The sequence below is a fragment of the Suncus etruscus genome, chromosome 13 (assembly GCF_024139225.1).
Source record: "Suncus etruscus isolate mSunEtr1 chromosome 13, mSunEtr1.pri.cur, whole genome shotgun sequence".
Lineage (NCBI taxonomy): Eukaryota > Metazoa > Chordata > Mammalia > Eulipotyphla > Soricidae > Suncus > Suncus etruscus.
The window spans coordinates 99,433,334-99,446,014 of record NC_064860.1 but is presented as its reverse complement, the minus strand read 5'-3'; the positions used below and the strand labels follow the sequence as shown (position 1 = coordinate 99,446,014).

Below are 12,681 nucleotides of genomic sequence, written 5' to 3'. Positions count from 1 at the left end.
CAGACCTATGGTGTGAGCCTCACCTTTGTCTTTGCACTGGAGGTCCAGACTCTCACACCTCCAGTGTCACTGCAGGGTCGGGGAGGCTCACCCCAGTGTCACTGCAGGATAACTATGAAGGAGGAAGGCCATGTTGAGAAGCAGGATAGCAAAAGGGCGGGTGGGATGCAAGGCCCTTAGGTGCCTTTCTTTGTAGCTCTCCGGTGAAGAAGCCAAGTCTCTTCAAGCTTGAGGGAGACCCCTTCGATTCAGCCTTGGAGGGCTCTGAAGGACTTGGATCATGTGCAGCGTCCATCAGCACCCTCATCGGCACCGTGGCCGAGACATCCGAGGACAAATACCGCCTGCTGGACCAGAGGGACAGGGTCATGCGGCAAGGTAGACTCTGCAGGGAAGCGTTGCCCTGGGAACTTGAGGGACGTGTCAGCGCTGGTGATGCAGGCCTGTCCTGCTGTAGGACTGCTGGGGCCGGCTGCTCACGACTTCCTGGGCTGTGCTTGGCTTGTAGCTGCTGGGGTGGTCTAGATGACAGAAGAGGTGTGAAGGCCACAGGGAGGCGTGTGGACACATAGTGGCCATTTTGCTTTCTTCCCCTGCTGTGTCTCAGCAGCTCACAGCTCCTGGCTGGAGTTTAGGGCAGGACTCGGAAGCATGTTTGAGACCTTTGTATCACCTAAACTGCATATGGACGGTTGGTTCTCAGCACACAGACAGCTGCTACTGTGGGGAGGAACCATAAGACGCTCTTGCATGGATGGAGAGAGGGCACAAGGACATAGACACTTGCCTTGCGTCTGGCTGACCTGGGTTTAATCCTGCTACTGATATGGTCCCCTGACTCCTTCTGGGAGTGATCCATGAGTACTTCCAGGTGTGTCCCCAAACCAGAGTTAAAAAATGTCATGAGTAGTTGGAATGACCAACATGCCGATGACATGCTTTTCATACTCTGAAGAAAATCATTGCTATAGGGATTTCTCAGAAAGTATGTGTATTTTGAGTTTTAAAATTGTCCTCCGTCTTACATAAAAGATCCTTTGGAGGAATCTGTAGTCTGGTTCAGTGGTAGGGAATCTGTCTCACATGTGAGGCCCCAGGTCTAATCCCGGCACTGAACACCTGGCCTTGAGCGCCACTGGGAATGCCCTGTTCCCGGAATAGCACAAGCACAGCCGGTGCTTTTATGGCTTTGTTCTGTGGGTGATGGGGCCACTTGTTCCTCATGTTCCTGTGAGGCCTTGATAGGCACTGCTTCTCTTTCCTTTTTTGGGGGGGGTGGGGTTTGGGCCACACCCTTTTGACGCTTAGGGGTTACTCCCTGCTGTGCACTCAGAAATCGCTCCTGGCTTGGGGGGACATATGGGATGCCGGGGGATCGAACCTCGGTCCGTCCTACGCTAGCACTTGCAAGGCAGACACCTTACCTTTAGCTCCACCTTCCCAGCCCCACTGCTTCTCTTTCTAACGCATGTGTGCTCTTGTGTCCCTTCATCGTGCCGGGATCTCTGGGACTGCTGGGCCAAACAGCTCGGGTGAAGAGAACTGACCTGGACAAAGCGAGGACTGTGGTGGGGACGTGTCCGGACATGTGTCCTGAGAAGGAGCGCTACATGCGGGAGACACGGAGCCAGCTGAGCATCTTCGAGCTGGTCCCCGGCACAGACCAGGTGCGGTCTTGTGGGCCATGTTCGCCCTTGGTGAAGCTGGGCTGCAGGAAGCTGATGTGGCTGTTTGAGCATGCTCAGGCTCTGCCTTATTCAGGGTCACGTCACCAGTGGCTTGTCTTGCGAGCTGTAGGCTAAGCTGTTCCCTGTCATGGACTGGCCCTCCTGGCACTCTCCTCTCAGAAGATGTGTGTGCAGGTTATTAATGGTGGAGAAAGCATTGGTCTTAGTTTTCTCTATGCTTTAATCTTGCCCTTTCTGTATTTACATTTGAGTTAATGATGATAAAATTTTGTGTGAATCATTTCACTTAAAACTCTTGTCATGGAGGGCCGGAGAGATAGCACAGTGGTAGGGCATTTGCCTTGCACGCAGCTGACCCAGGACAGTCGGTGATTCAAATTCCAGCACCCCATATGGTCCCCCTAGCCTGCCAGGAGCGATTTCTGAAAGCAGAACCAGGAGTAATCCCTGAGCTCCACTGGGTGTGACCAAAAACTAAAAAAAAAAAAGAAAAGAAAAGAAAAGAAAAACTGTCATGGGTGGCTGGACAGATGATGATGAGGACATCATCAGGGAGCTTGCCCTTTTTGTTTGTTTGTTTATTTTTGGTTTTGGGCCACACCCGGCAGCACTCAGCTGTGTTAATGCTCTAGGGCACTTGCATGCAGCCAACCTGGGTTTAATCTTCAACATCTCTATGGTCCCCCCTACCTGCCAGGAATGATTTCTGGGTACATCGAGTGGAATTACCCTTGAGTACCGTTTGGTGTGGCCCAATTGACCAACCAAAAATACCTAATCAACCAACCAAAAAAGCCTCTATCATAGGGCCGGAGCAATAGTACAGCAGGTAGGGTGTTACCGTACTTGCTTTGCACATGGACAATTAGAGTCTGACCCTCAGCATCCCAAATGGTCCTCTGAGCCTTGCAGGGGTGATTCCTGGAGGAACCCCTGAGCACTGCCCCCAGATACAGAAACTCAAACTATCGTGGGGCTGGAGTGATAAAACAATGAATAGCTACTTCTCTCTCATTTTTTTCCTTTGGGGGAGGCACACCCAATAGTGCTCAGGACTTATTCCTGGCTCTGCACTCAGGAGTCACTCCTCATGGTGCTGGAGGGACCATAAGGAATGCTGGGGATTGAACCTGGGCTGGCCGCATGCAAGGCATATACCCTCCTTCCCCTCCTCCATTTTTTGTTTGGTTTTTGAGCCACACCCTGTGGCGCTTAGGAATTACTCTTGGTTATGCACTCAGAAATTGCTCTTGGCTCCGGGGATCAAATCCAGGTCCATCCCGGGTCAGCTGTGTGCAAGGCAAATGCCATTGCTCTGGCTCCATCCCTTCCCTATTATTGCTTCCTCCCTGCTCTGTTAATGCTCCAGGCTTTCTTTTTCTTTTAAAAATATGTTTTTGGAGATCTGCAACCAGCAGTGCTCAGGATTTACTACTGTTCTGTGCTTGGCTCACTCCTGGTGGGCTTGAGGGACTGTGTGGAGTGCTGGGATTGAAGCTGGTTACATGGCCCTGAACAGGGTGTGTGCTCTCCCTGCTCTCCGTACTATCACTTTGGCCCCTGACATTTCTTTCATGAAGAAACTTCTGGAGCCTCCCAAGCAGTGCGCTAGTAGTCAGCAGCCGACTGTGCTGGTTCAGTCCTTAGCCTGGTCCAGAGGAACGTGGTGGTACTTCCAGCATTGCTGGGTCACACGGAGCCTGATGACTGTCTGCATGCGCTCCCAGCCATTGAGCCACTGCCTGTCCTCGTGCTCTCGATGTGCTCACCTCACTATCTTTACTTCCATGGATCGGCCTGCAGCGGAATTCTGCCTCTGAGCTTTGGTTGTTGTCTTCAGAAAGAAATGGGCTGTGTTGTCTCTGGGTTGTCTCCTGCGCTACAGCTCTCAGGGAAGCATAAGCAATCCTTTGTTTGCGGTGCCCCTTGTTTCTGCCCCCAGCCATGTGTACCCGCTTGGTATCCTCAGGTGGACCATGCAGCGGCCATCAAGGAGTACAGCCGCTCCTCAGCCGACCAGGAGGAGCCACTGCCCCACGAGCTGCGACCTTTGGCGGTGCTCAGCAGGACCATGGACTACCTGGTCACCCAGATCATGGACCAGAAGGAGGGTTCACTGCGGGACTGGTACGACTTTGTGTGGAACCGCACCCGCGGCATCAGGAAGGTATTGCCATCCCTGGGGGCTGGGCTGTAGGCCGGTGTGTGTGTGTGTGTGTGTGTGTGTGTGTGTGTGTGTGTGTGTGTGTGTGTGTGTGAAATGCATTCTTAGAAACGGAAGGTATTGCCATCTCCATGGGCTGGGGATAGCACAGCGGTAAGGACGGTGGTTCGAATCCCATATGGCATCCCATACGGTCCCGAGCCTGCTGGGGGCGCTTTCTGAGCGTAGAGCCAGGAGGAACCCATGAGCGCCACTGGATGTGATCCAAAAACAATAAAATAAACGTGCCCCATGGGGTTGGAATCAGTTTGGGCTTGATTGCTTCTGTTCAGTGGGTAGTGATTCTACACATGTGTGAGGCTTGCGTGTGTGAGGCGTGCACAAAACTACCTCTGGCATTGGGATGTGTGGCACGTGTGAGTGAGAGTGCATCTGTGTCCCTAGGGTTTGAGTTGACACCGGGCGATGAGAGTTCAAGACCACTTTTGATAATCAAGGTGCAAAAGGGAGTTTATCTGTTCTGAGCCTCATCCCACTAGGGGAGTCTTGGCATGGACCCTGAATCCAGTCTTCAAGCAGTTTATATGGAAATTACAAGCAGTAACAGAACATTAACAGAACAATCATTCCATTGTATAGATGTCTAAATCACTGATTTCTTTGGTTGTCTAGGGATATTCCTGGTTGTCAAGGGGGATCTCTGATTCAAACTTGGTCGTCAAGGGATATTCTAATACAGAATCTGGTTGTTGGGTGGAATCTGAGACAGCACCTAGTTGTCGGGGGGGAGGGGGGATATCTGATACAGAACATTGTTGTCGGGGGGATACTCTGATTCAGAACATGGTTGTCAGGGGGATACTCTGATTCAAACTTTTGATTGTCAAGGGAGCCTTTTCCCAAGCTCACTCAACCCCTACTTCCTTATTCCTGGAAGGCACCAACGTGGGCTTTATTTCTGAGTAACTTTCAGCCTCAGGTAGGAGTGGAAAAGTTTACTAGGGTTTGGGCTTGTCTTAGTGTAGAGTTCCTTATCATAGACTTAGAGAAAGAATCTTGGTTCTTACAGTGTGTGGCTCATGTGCACCTGTGTCTAACACATGTGTGCTTGGTGTCTTGCCCTTGCCTGTGGCCAGGACATCACCCAGCAGCATCTGTGCGACCCCCTGACAGTGTCCCTGATTGAGAAGTGCACCCGCTTCCACATCCACTGTGCTCACTTCCTGTGCGAGGAGCCCATGTCATCCTTTGATGCCAAGATCAACAACGAGAACATGACCAAGTGCCTGCAGAGCCTGAAAGAGATGTACCAGGACCTGCGGGCCAAAGGTGTGCTCTGCACCAGTGAGGCTGAGTTCCAGGGCTACAACGTCCTGCTCAACCTGAACAATGGTGACATCCTCAGGTGAGGGTAATGCTCAGTCTGGGCTGAGCTGAGGTTCACTTAGCGTAGGGAGGAGCTATGGGGTTGGGGAATTTACGAGCACCTCTTCCCCCTTACACAAGTGCAGACTGCAGACTGTAGAATAAGAGTCTCTGGGACAGCCTGAGGCGGGGAGGACTCACCTTACCCTTCGCAGCACTGGATAAAAGGGAGGAGGCCCAGGGACAGTAGGTGGGAACTAGGCGGGGTGGTGGTGGTGGGTAGGTGGGGCCAAGGGGTTGGGAGGAAGGCAGAGGACTCGGGCCCATTCTGTCAGAAGTCTGAATGAGAAGGGACAGGCCAGACAAAACCTTAAAGGGTTAAAGAGGCTGCAAATCACTGCAGAGGGGACTCTCGGGGGACTGCATCCACTCTGTCAGGAAGCAGACTTTCAAAGGGGGTTGTGTCCTGGCCCAGCTGCCCCTTGCTAGGCTGTGTCCTGGCTCATTGTCCCTTGCTGGGCTTTATCCCAGCCAGCATCACTGGTCTTAGTGGGCTGCGTCCTGATCTCACCAGGCCCTCGATAGGCTGTGTCTTGGCCCATTGGACTCGCCGGGCTCCCTTTGGGCCTTACGACGCTGGGCTGTGTCCTGGCTCCTCTGTCCTTACTGGACCCTTGCTGAGCTGCATCCTGGCCGCATTCGCCTCGCTGGGCATTTTTTGGGCTGATAGCACTCTTGCCCCTTGGCCTGACCACCCCTTTGTATGCTGAGATGCTTTTCACCACAGTCCCCCGGAAGTCTTATCACAGGTATCTGGACGTGGGACTAAGTTTGAACACCTGAGTTTATCTCAGAAGCCCCAAGACACGCTGGGTGTAGGGCTGGATTGTGCTGGACATTTGTTCTGGCTGTCATCAGTCCAGTCAACTTAGTGGTTGAGCATAGCTGGCAGTCAGCGTGAAGGAACTCATGACCCCCTGGTACACACACTGTCACTCTAGTCAGTGCACAACAAGCAATCTTCTCACCAGAGCTGTTTCCATGGGAATTCCATCTCCTCAAAGAAGAAATTCTCGTCCCTGTCTTCTTTCGTTAACAGGGAAGTGCAACAGTTCCATCCTGCAGTCAGGAACTCCTTTGAGGTGAAATTTGCGGTTCAGGTTTTTGCTGCATTGAACAGTAATAATTTTGTGAGGTTCTTCAAACTGGTCCAGTCGGCTTCCTACCTCAACGCTTGTCTCCTCCATTGCTACTTCAGCCAGGTGAGGGGCAGGCCGCCCTGCAGAGGTGAAGCACAAGCCAGACAGCCTTGACGCTCACAACATGCCTCATGGAGACAGCCTCGTGACAGCTGTCTTAGAGGGTCATGGGTGGCTAGTCCCCAGAACTCACCCCGTGTTCCCTGGCCCCGTGAGCAGACAGGTGAACTCTGAGGGCAGGTGTTGCGTTGAGCCCCATCATCGTCCCTGCAGCTGAAGAATCAGAAGTGTGGGTGCAGCAAGTCCATGCTGGAGCCCCTAAGTTCCTGTTCCCACATGGTGGCCCCTGAGCAGCAGCACGTCAGGCCAGGAGAGATCCTAGGTACCCCAGCACTCTCAGGTTGTCCCTGTAAAGAAGTGCATGCATGTCCTAGCTCAGAAACCCTCGATGGGGCCCGGAGAGATAGCACAGCGGTGTTTGCCTTGCAAGCAGCCGATGCAGGACCAAAGGTGGTTGGTTCGAATCCCGGTGTCCCATATGGTCCCCCGTGCCTGCCAGGAGCTATTTCTGAGCAGACAGCCAGGAGTATCCCCTGAGCACTGCCGGGTGTGGCCCAAAAACCAAAAAAAAAAAAAAAAAAAAGAAACCCTCGATGTTCTCTCCTGCATTTGCCCGTGTAGAAAGTGTCGCTCTTAGTGGTTGCTCTGGTGCACTGGACAGTAGCCCAAGCTCTTCCCTCCGCTCCATGCTGAGTCCTCGGCTTAGGGTTGGGTAAGGCCTGGCCACAAGACACCAGGACACCTACACATGATACCAGAGTGCACCCACCCATTATCTGAGCCTGTAGGATCAGTGGCACAGTCAGACACCAGTGTGTGGGACTGGGGACTGAGGATGGGAGAGTGGGAGTTGGGAATCATGGGAGAGGCCATTGTCTTCCCAGGCAGCTTGGATGTTGCCCGCATGTGTTCCTGGGTCTCTTCTGTCCAGTTGGGAGAGCCAGGCCGGGGTCCTCATGCCACACGGCTCTCAGAATGCCAAGCATAGTGCAGCTGCCCTCACACCGTGCTTCTGGTCCTCAAACCAGCCGGGACGTGACTTCTGCTTTCAGATCCGCAAGGACGCCCTTCGAGCCCTCAGCATCGCCTACACCGCCAGCACGCAACGTTCCACAGTCTTTCCCCTGGATGGAGTGGTGCGCATGCTGCTATTCAGGGACAGTGAAGAGGCCACTGATTTCCTCAGCTTCCACGGCCTCGGCGTGTCTGATGGGTGAGAGAGAGCGGGGAGCAGGCTGGGCCTCTTCTATGCACACTGGGTTGCTGAAGGGCTGGGCAGTGCCCGCTGTGCCATGCCTGACTCCAGCGCAACTGAAAAATTCACACTGTGGCTTCGTCTCCCCCTTCTCCCATGTGTTGGGGTTTAGACCCAGTTATCCATGACTTGAAAGGCAGAGCTAGTGCTGTTCCATGGTTGGAAGAGCCCTAGGCTGAGCATCAGTCAGGCTTGTTCTTCCTTTCTCCAGAGATGACATTTGCTTGCTTAGAGCACAGTCCCTCTCCGCTGGCCCACTCTGAGGCTGCAGGTGCAGAGTACAGAGAAGCCTGGTGGAATTCAGGCTCTTTCAGAACAGGGCACGTTAGCACCTGGTCAGGTCACACTTGGGGTATCCTAGCTCCTTACTATCACCTGTCTGCAAGCTCCAGAGTCATTTCAGACTGCACACATACATGCATGTTGTTCTCTGTGTAGCTATGAACATGTGAGGCTCGGCCACCCCATGCCTCTTGGGCTATCACAACTGCTCATGCATGTAGAGCCATATCACAGCTGTTCATGCATGTGGAGCATCCCTTAGTGGCAAGTGCTACAGGTCTAGATATGTCTGCCCTCATGACCTCCCTGTTCTGTCCTGGCAGCTGTGTGGAGCTGAGCCGCTCCGCGTTCCTGGAACCGGAGGGGTCTTGCAAGGCCAGGAAGTCGGTGTTTATCACCCAGAAGCTCATGGTGTCAGTTGGAGAAGTTGTGAATGGAGGCCCGTTGCCTCCCACCCCTCGTCACATCCCCGTGTGCAGCTTCAATGCCCAGAACAAGTATATGGGGGAGAGCCTGGCCCCAGAACTGTTGATGAACGCACCCAGGCCCAAGTTGGACCCTGCCGGTGAGTGATGCCATAGCTTGTCACCCCCCAGTTGCTGTCCCTGTGGTGCCCTGTGTGAGCGTCAGTGTCTCCTTGCAGGTGCAGGGAGAGGAGAGGAATGTGGTACAGATGCCGCCGCCCTCCCACAACCCCTGCCTGCCCCTGCGCCCAGCCTCTTCCTGCCCACCGTACAGCCCCAGCTGCCTCCTCCGAAGCCTGTACCTGTGTACTCTGATGCGGTATGACCCTCTGCTGGTGCTGGTCTGGAGGGGTCCCTGGAGAGCCGATGCTGCCTGGGCCAGCGCTTGCACTATGCCCTTCTGTGAGCTGAGGGTTTTTTTCTGCTTGGACAGGGAGCGCAGGGGCTCTCTCCACTGCTTTATCTCAGAGGAAACAGAGCAGGGTCAGGAGCCTGCCTCGGTGCCTTCTCTGAGCACCTGGGGGCCATTGCACCAGGCACGGTTACTGCCGGACAGGGCTTGCCCTCCTGTGACCCGTGTTCCAGAGCACTGTCCACAGTGCATGCTCTATCCCTGCTCTGAGGGCCCCTATCTACTTCTGGGAGCAGAGCAGTTAGGACAGGGACGGGACAGTGGCAGCTCAGGTGCCTGGTGGGAATCTGAGGTGTCCCCACCACTGTGCTGGGACTGCTGCTCAGTACCTGTCCATGCAGGCTTAGGGGCACTTTGATGAGGGCAAGACAATCACAGTGTCACAGGCACTTACTGAGACACACACTCATAAACAGGCACTCACACAGACCTTGACGCTGACAGACACAGACACAGACACAGGCACTGACGGAGATACAGATGTTAGCATCTCTTGCACAGACACTGATACTGACTCAGGCACGACATCAGCATGGATACTGACACGGACGGACATAGGCATTGAGACTGACAGACTGACACAGATGTAAACATTGATCCAGGCATTGACACTGAAACAGAAAGATACTCAGACAGATGCAGACATTAACGCAGGTACGACATACACACCTACAGACACTGATCAACATGGGCAGAGACGTCAGTGAGGGCAGCTGCTCAGGCACTAGTTTGGGGCTGCCATGGTGAGTGAAGAGCAGCCCCCCTCCCCCGCCCCAAAGCTCCAGAATTTTGAAAGCAAGAGATCTTGCTGAGGCAACATCATGGAGCCCAGGTTGTCCTTGGATTCGGGCCGAGGAGATGGTGGGAGGGGTGTGCACCCATTCGGGGTGTTCCCAGGATACGGCCTCACTCTGTCTCTCCCTGCTCTCCCAGGACCTGGTGCAGGTGGTGGACGAGCTCATTCAAGAGGTTCTTCAGAGGGACTTGGAGGAGGTGGGCACTGCAGGGGCAGCCTTCGCAGCCACAGCCCTGGGGTACGTGTGCCTCCTCTCCCAGTGTCCTGCTCACGACTGACTGGTCCCTCGTTGCTCTGTTCATTCCTTATGCTCATACTGTGTTCTTATCCTACACGGCATTGAGGCTTCTTTTTTTTTTTGGTTTTTGGGCCATACCCGGCGGTGCTCAGTGGTTGCTCCTGGCTGTCTGCTCAGAAATAGCTCCTAGCAAGCACAGGGACACCGGGATTCGAACCAACCACCGTTGGTCCTGGATTGGCTGCTTGCAAGGCAAACACCACTGTGCTATCTCTCTGGGCCCTTTAGAGAACCTTTTTATTTATTTATTTATTTATTTTTTGTTTTTGTTTTTTGGGCCACACCCAGTGATGCTCAGGGGTTACTCCTGGCTGTCTGCTCAGAAATAGCTCCTGGCAGGCACGGGGGACCATATGGGACACCGGGATTCGAACCAACCACCTTTGGTCCTGGATCGGCTGCTTGCAAGGCAAATGCCGCTGTGCTATCTCTCCGGGCCCTCTTTTCTTTTTTCTTTTGATTTATATATATTTATATACACAAAAAATCCTTCATCAGTGCAACATTCCCATGACCAATATCCCAAGTGTCCTTCCTCGCCACCCCACACAGGCCTGTACTCTACACAGGCTTTCTACTTCTGGTCTGTATTGTGAATTGGGGGACAAAAAAAAAAAAAAAAGATGCGGCGAAGCGGGAGGGAGTGTGCTGGTCTCTGCTTTGCAGCTCACCTGGCAACAGGGCCAGACTGGCCATTGGGAGGACCGGGCATTGTGTGGCAGTTTGGGCACTCGGGCTCAAAAAGGTTAGCCATCACTGCCTTAGAACATAACAAACATGACCGCTGTGCTCTCTGCAGTGTCTCCAGTGCTGCTGTGGAGGAGCTGCTGACGGCCACTACCACCAGCATCCTCAGGCACATTGCTGCTGAGGAGATGAGCAAGGAAAGAGAGCGAAAGGCGGAAGAGAGACGGCGAGCAGAGGAAGAGAGGTCTGCATGCTCCTGCGGCAGTGCTGGCTGGCGGGAAGCTGCCAACGGGTCTTTTGCCGCTCCGCCCCTCACCCTTGGCTTCTGGCCTGGCCTGGCCCGGCCCACTTATATCCAGCTCAATTGGGGTGGGGGCAGCACCATCCATGCCCCTCCTGCATGATCTCACTTGCTTCCTTCCTCAGGCTGAGGCTAGAAAAAGAGCTGGCATTGACACAGCTGAGCCAGGCCCTGGTTGCAGAACTAACGGAGCTCGTGCTGAGGGAGTGTGTGAGGGAAACCTGCTCCCAGGAGTGGAAGTAAGTGAGTGCCAGTGTATGCGTCGACAGGCCACTCCTGCTCCCCCTGGTGAGGGCAGAGGCTTGTTGCCATCCTCTCGGAGCAGCCCTTCCTGCCAGACTGACCCGGAGTCACCTGGGCCGGTCATGCAGGGACTCTACCTTCTGTTATGCTCCAGAGCGTGACAGTAGCTCCTGGAACCCACGGTATACATAGCGCATCCGTGTGGACAATGTGGTGTGTAGAAGGCTTGGGCTCCTGTGTGAATGATAACGGTGTGGGGAGGACGTGTGAAGGATGATAAGGCATGTGGAGGACAGGACAGGTATTCCCCATGTGAATAGGGCAGTACACGGAGGGCCTGTAGTCCTCATGAACGAGTTGGTGTGTGGAGAGTTCTTGTGTGTATGGCCAGGTGAGCTGAGGCATCTGTTTTCTGAAGCCTGGGTGCTTTGCTTGGTGGTGGATATGGTGCTTCGGTCCAAGAGAATCTTGGGCTTTTCCACACTCTAGTGCAGGCGTCCTCAAACTTTTTCAACAGGGGGCCAGTTCACTGTCCCTCAGACCATTGGAGGGTCTGACTATAGTAAAAACAAAACATATGAACGAATTCATTTTTTTTTTTTTTTTTGGTTTTTGGGCCACACCCGTTTGACGCTCAGGGGTTACTCCTGGCTATGCGCTCAGAAATCACCCCTGGCTTGGGGGGACCATATGGGACGCCAGGGGATCGAACCGAGGCTTATCCTATGCTAGCGCTTGCAAGGTAGACACCTTACCTCTAGCGCCACCTTCCCTGTGAACGAATTCTTATGCATACTGCATATATCTTATTTTGCAATGAAGAAACAAAACAGATACAAATACAATATGTGGCCTGCGGGCCATAGTTTGAGGACCACTGTTCTAGTGGAAACGGTAGAATTACATATTAATTATAGAGTCCTAGATGGTGTGGATGGAGGGTACGACTTCTCCTACCCGAAGTCTGCGCCTTGCAACAACCCCTCCATCCGGCAGGTCTGTGGGTTCAGGGTAGCAACGAGGAAATGATCTACAGCAGTCAGATTTCAGGAGACATCAGCTTTATTAATAATAAGATCTGGGATCAGTGAGGTGGCGCTAGACGTAAGGTGTCTGCCTTGCAAGTGCTAGCCAAGGAAGGACTGCCAACGTCCCATATGGTCCCCCCAAGCCAGGGGCAATTTTGGAGCGCTTAGCCAGGAGAAACCCCTGAGCATCAAATGGATGTGGCCGAAAAAGCCAAAATAATAATAATAATAATAATAAGGCCTTAGCCAACATGTATAACCCTTTAGAATCCATAAGCAGCCCTGTACTTAAACCTGTCCCTGATATCTCTTCATGCTGCTAGCCTCTCCAGTCCCTTCTTGCTTCCTACTGCAGACCTCCTTACACTCCTGAGGCAACCCATTTGTTACCATCCGTAGACTCCTCCCAGATGTGGGCAGGTCTGACCTTCAGGTAAAA

The 12,681-nt window shown here is 53.4% G+C and overlaps 1 protein-coding gene across 1 annotated transcript in view; it reads left to right on the top strand.

Moving 5' to 3' along the window:
• MCM3AP (minichromosome maintenance complex component 3 associated protein) overlaps window positions 1-12,681 on the top strand; it is a 41,623-nt gene that overhangs the window by 6,541 nt on the left and 22,401 nt on the right. Inside the window, exons 5-15 of the mRNA XM_049785640.1 lie at window positions 197-378; window positions 1,528-1,667; window positions 3,658-3,855; window positions 4,989-5,257; window positions 6,317-6,479; window positions 7,529-7,689; window positions 8,337-8,578; window positions 8,657-8,796; window positions 9,823-9,923; window positions 10,783-10,914; window positions 11,097-11,210. Coding sequence (XP_049641597.1) covers window positions 197-378; window positions 1,528-1,667; window positions 3,658-3,855; window positions 4,989-5,257; window positions 6,317-6,479; window positions 7,529-7,689; window positions 8,337-8,578; window positions 8,657-8,796; window positions 9,823-9,923; window positions 10,783-10,914; window positions 11,097-11,210 — 1,842 coding nt within the window. The remainder of the gene's footprint in view (window positions 1-196; window positions 379-1,527; window positions 1,668-3,657; window positions 3,856-4,988; window positions 5,258-6,316; window positions 6,480-7,528; window positions 7,690-8,336; window positions 8,579-8,656; window positions 8,797-9,822; window positions 9,924-10,782; window positions 10,915-11,096; window positions 11,211-12,681) is intronic.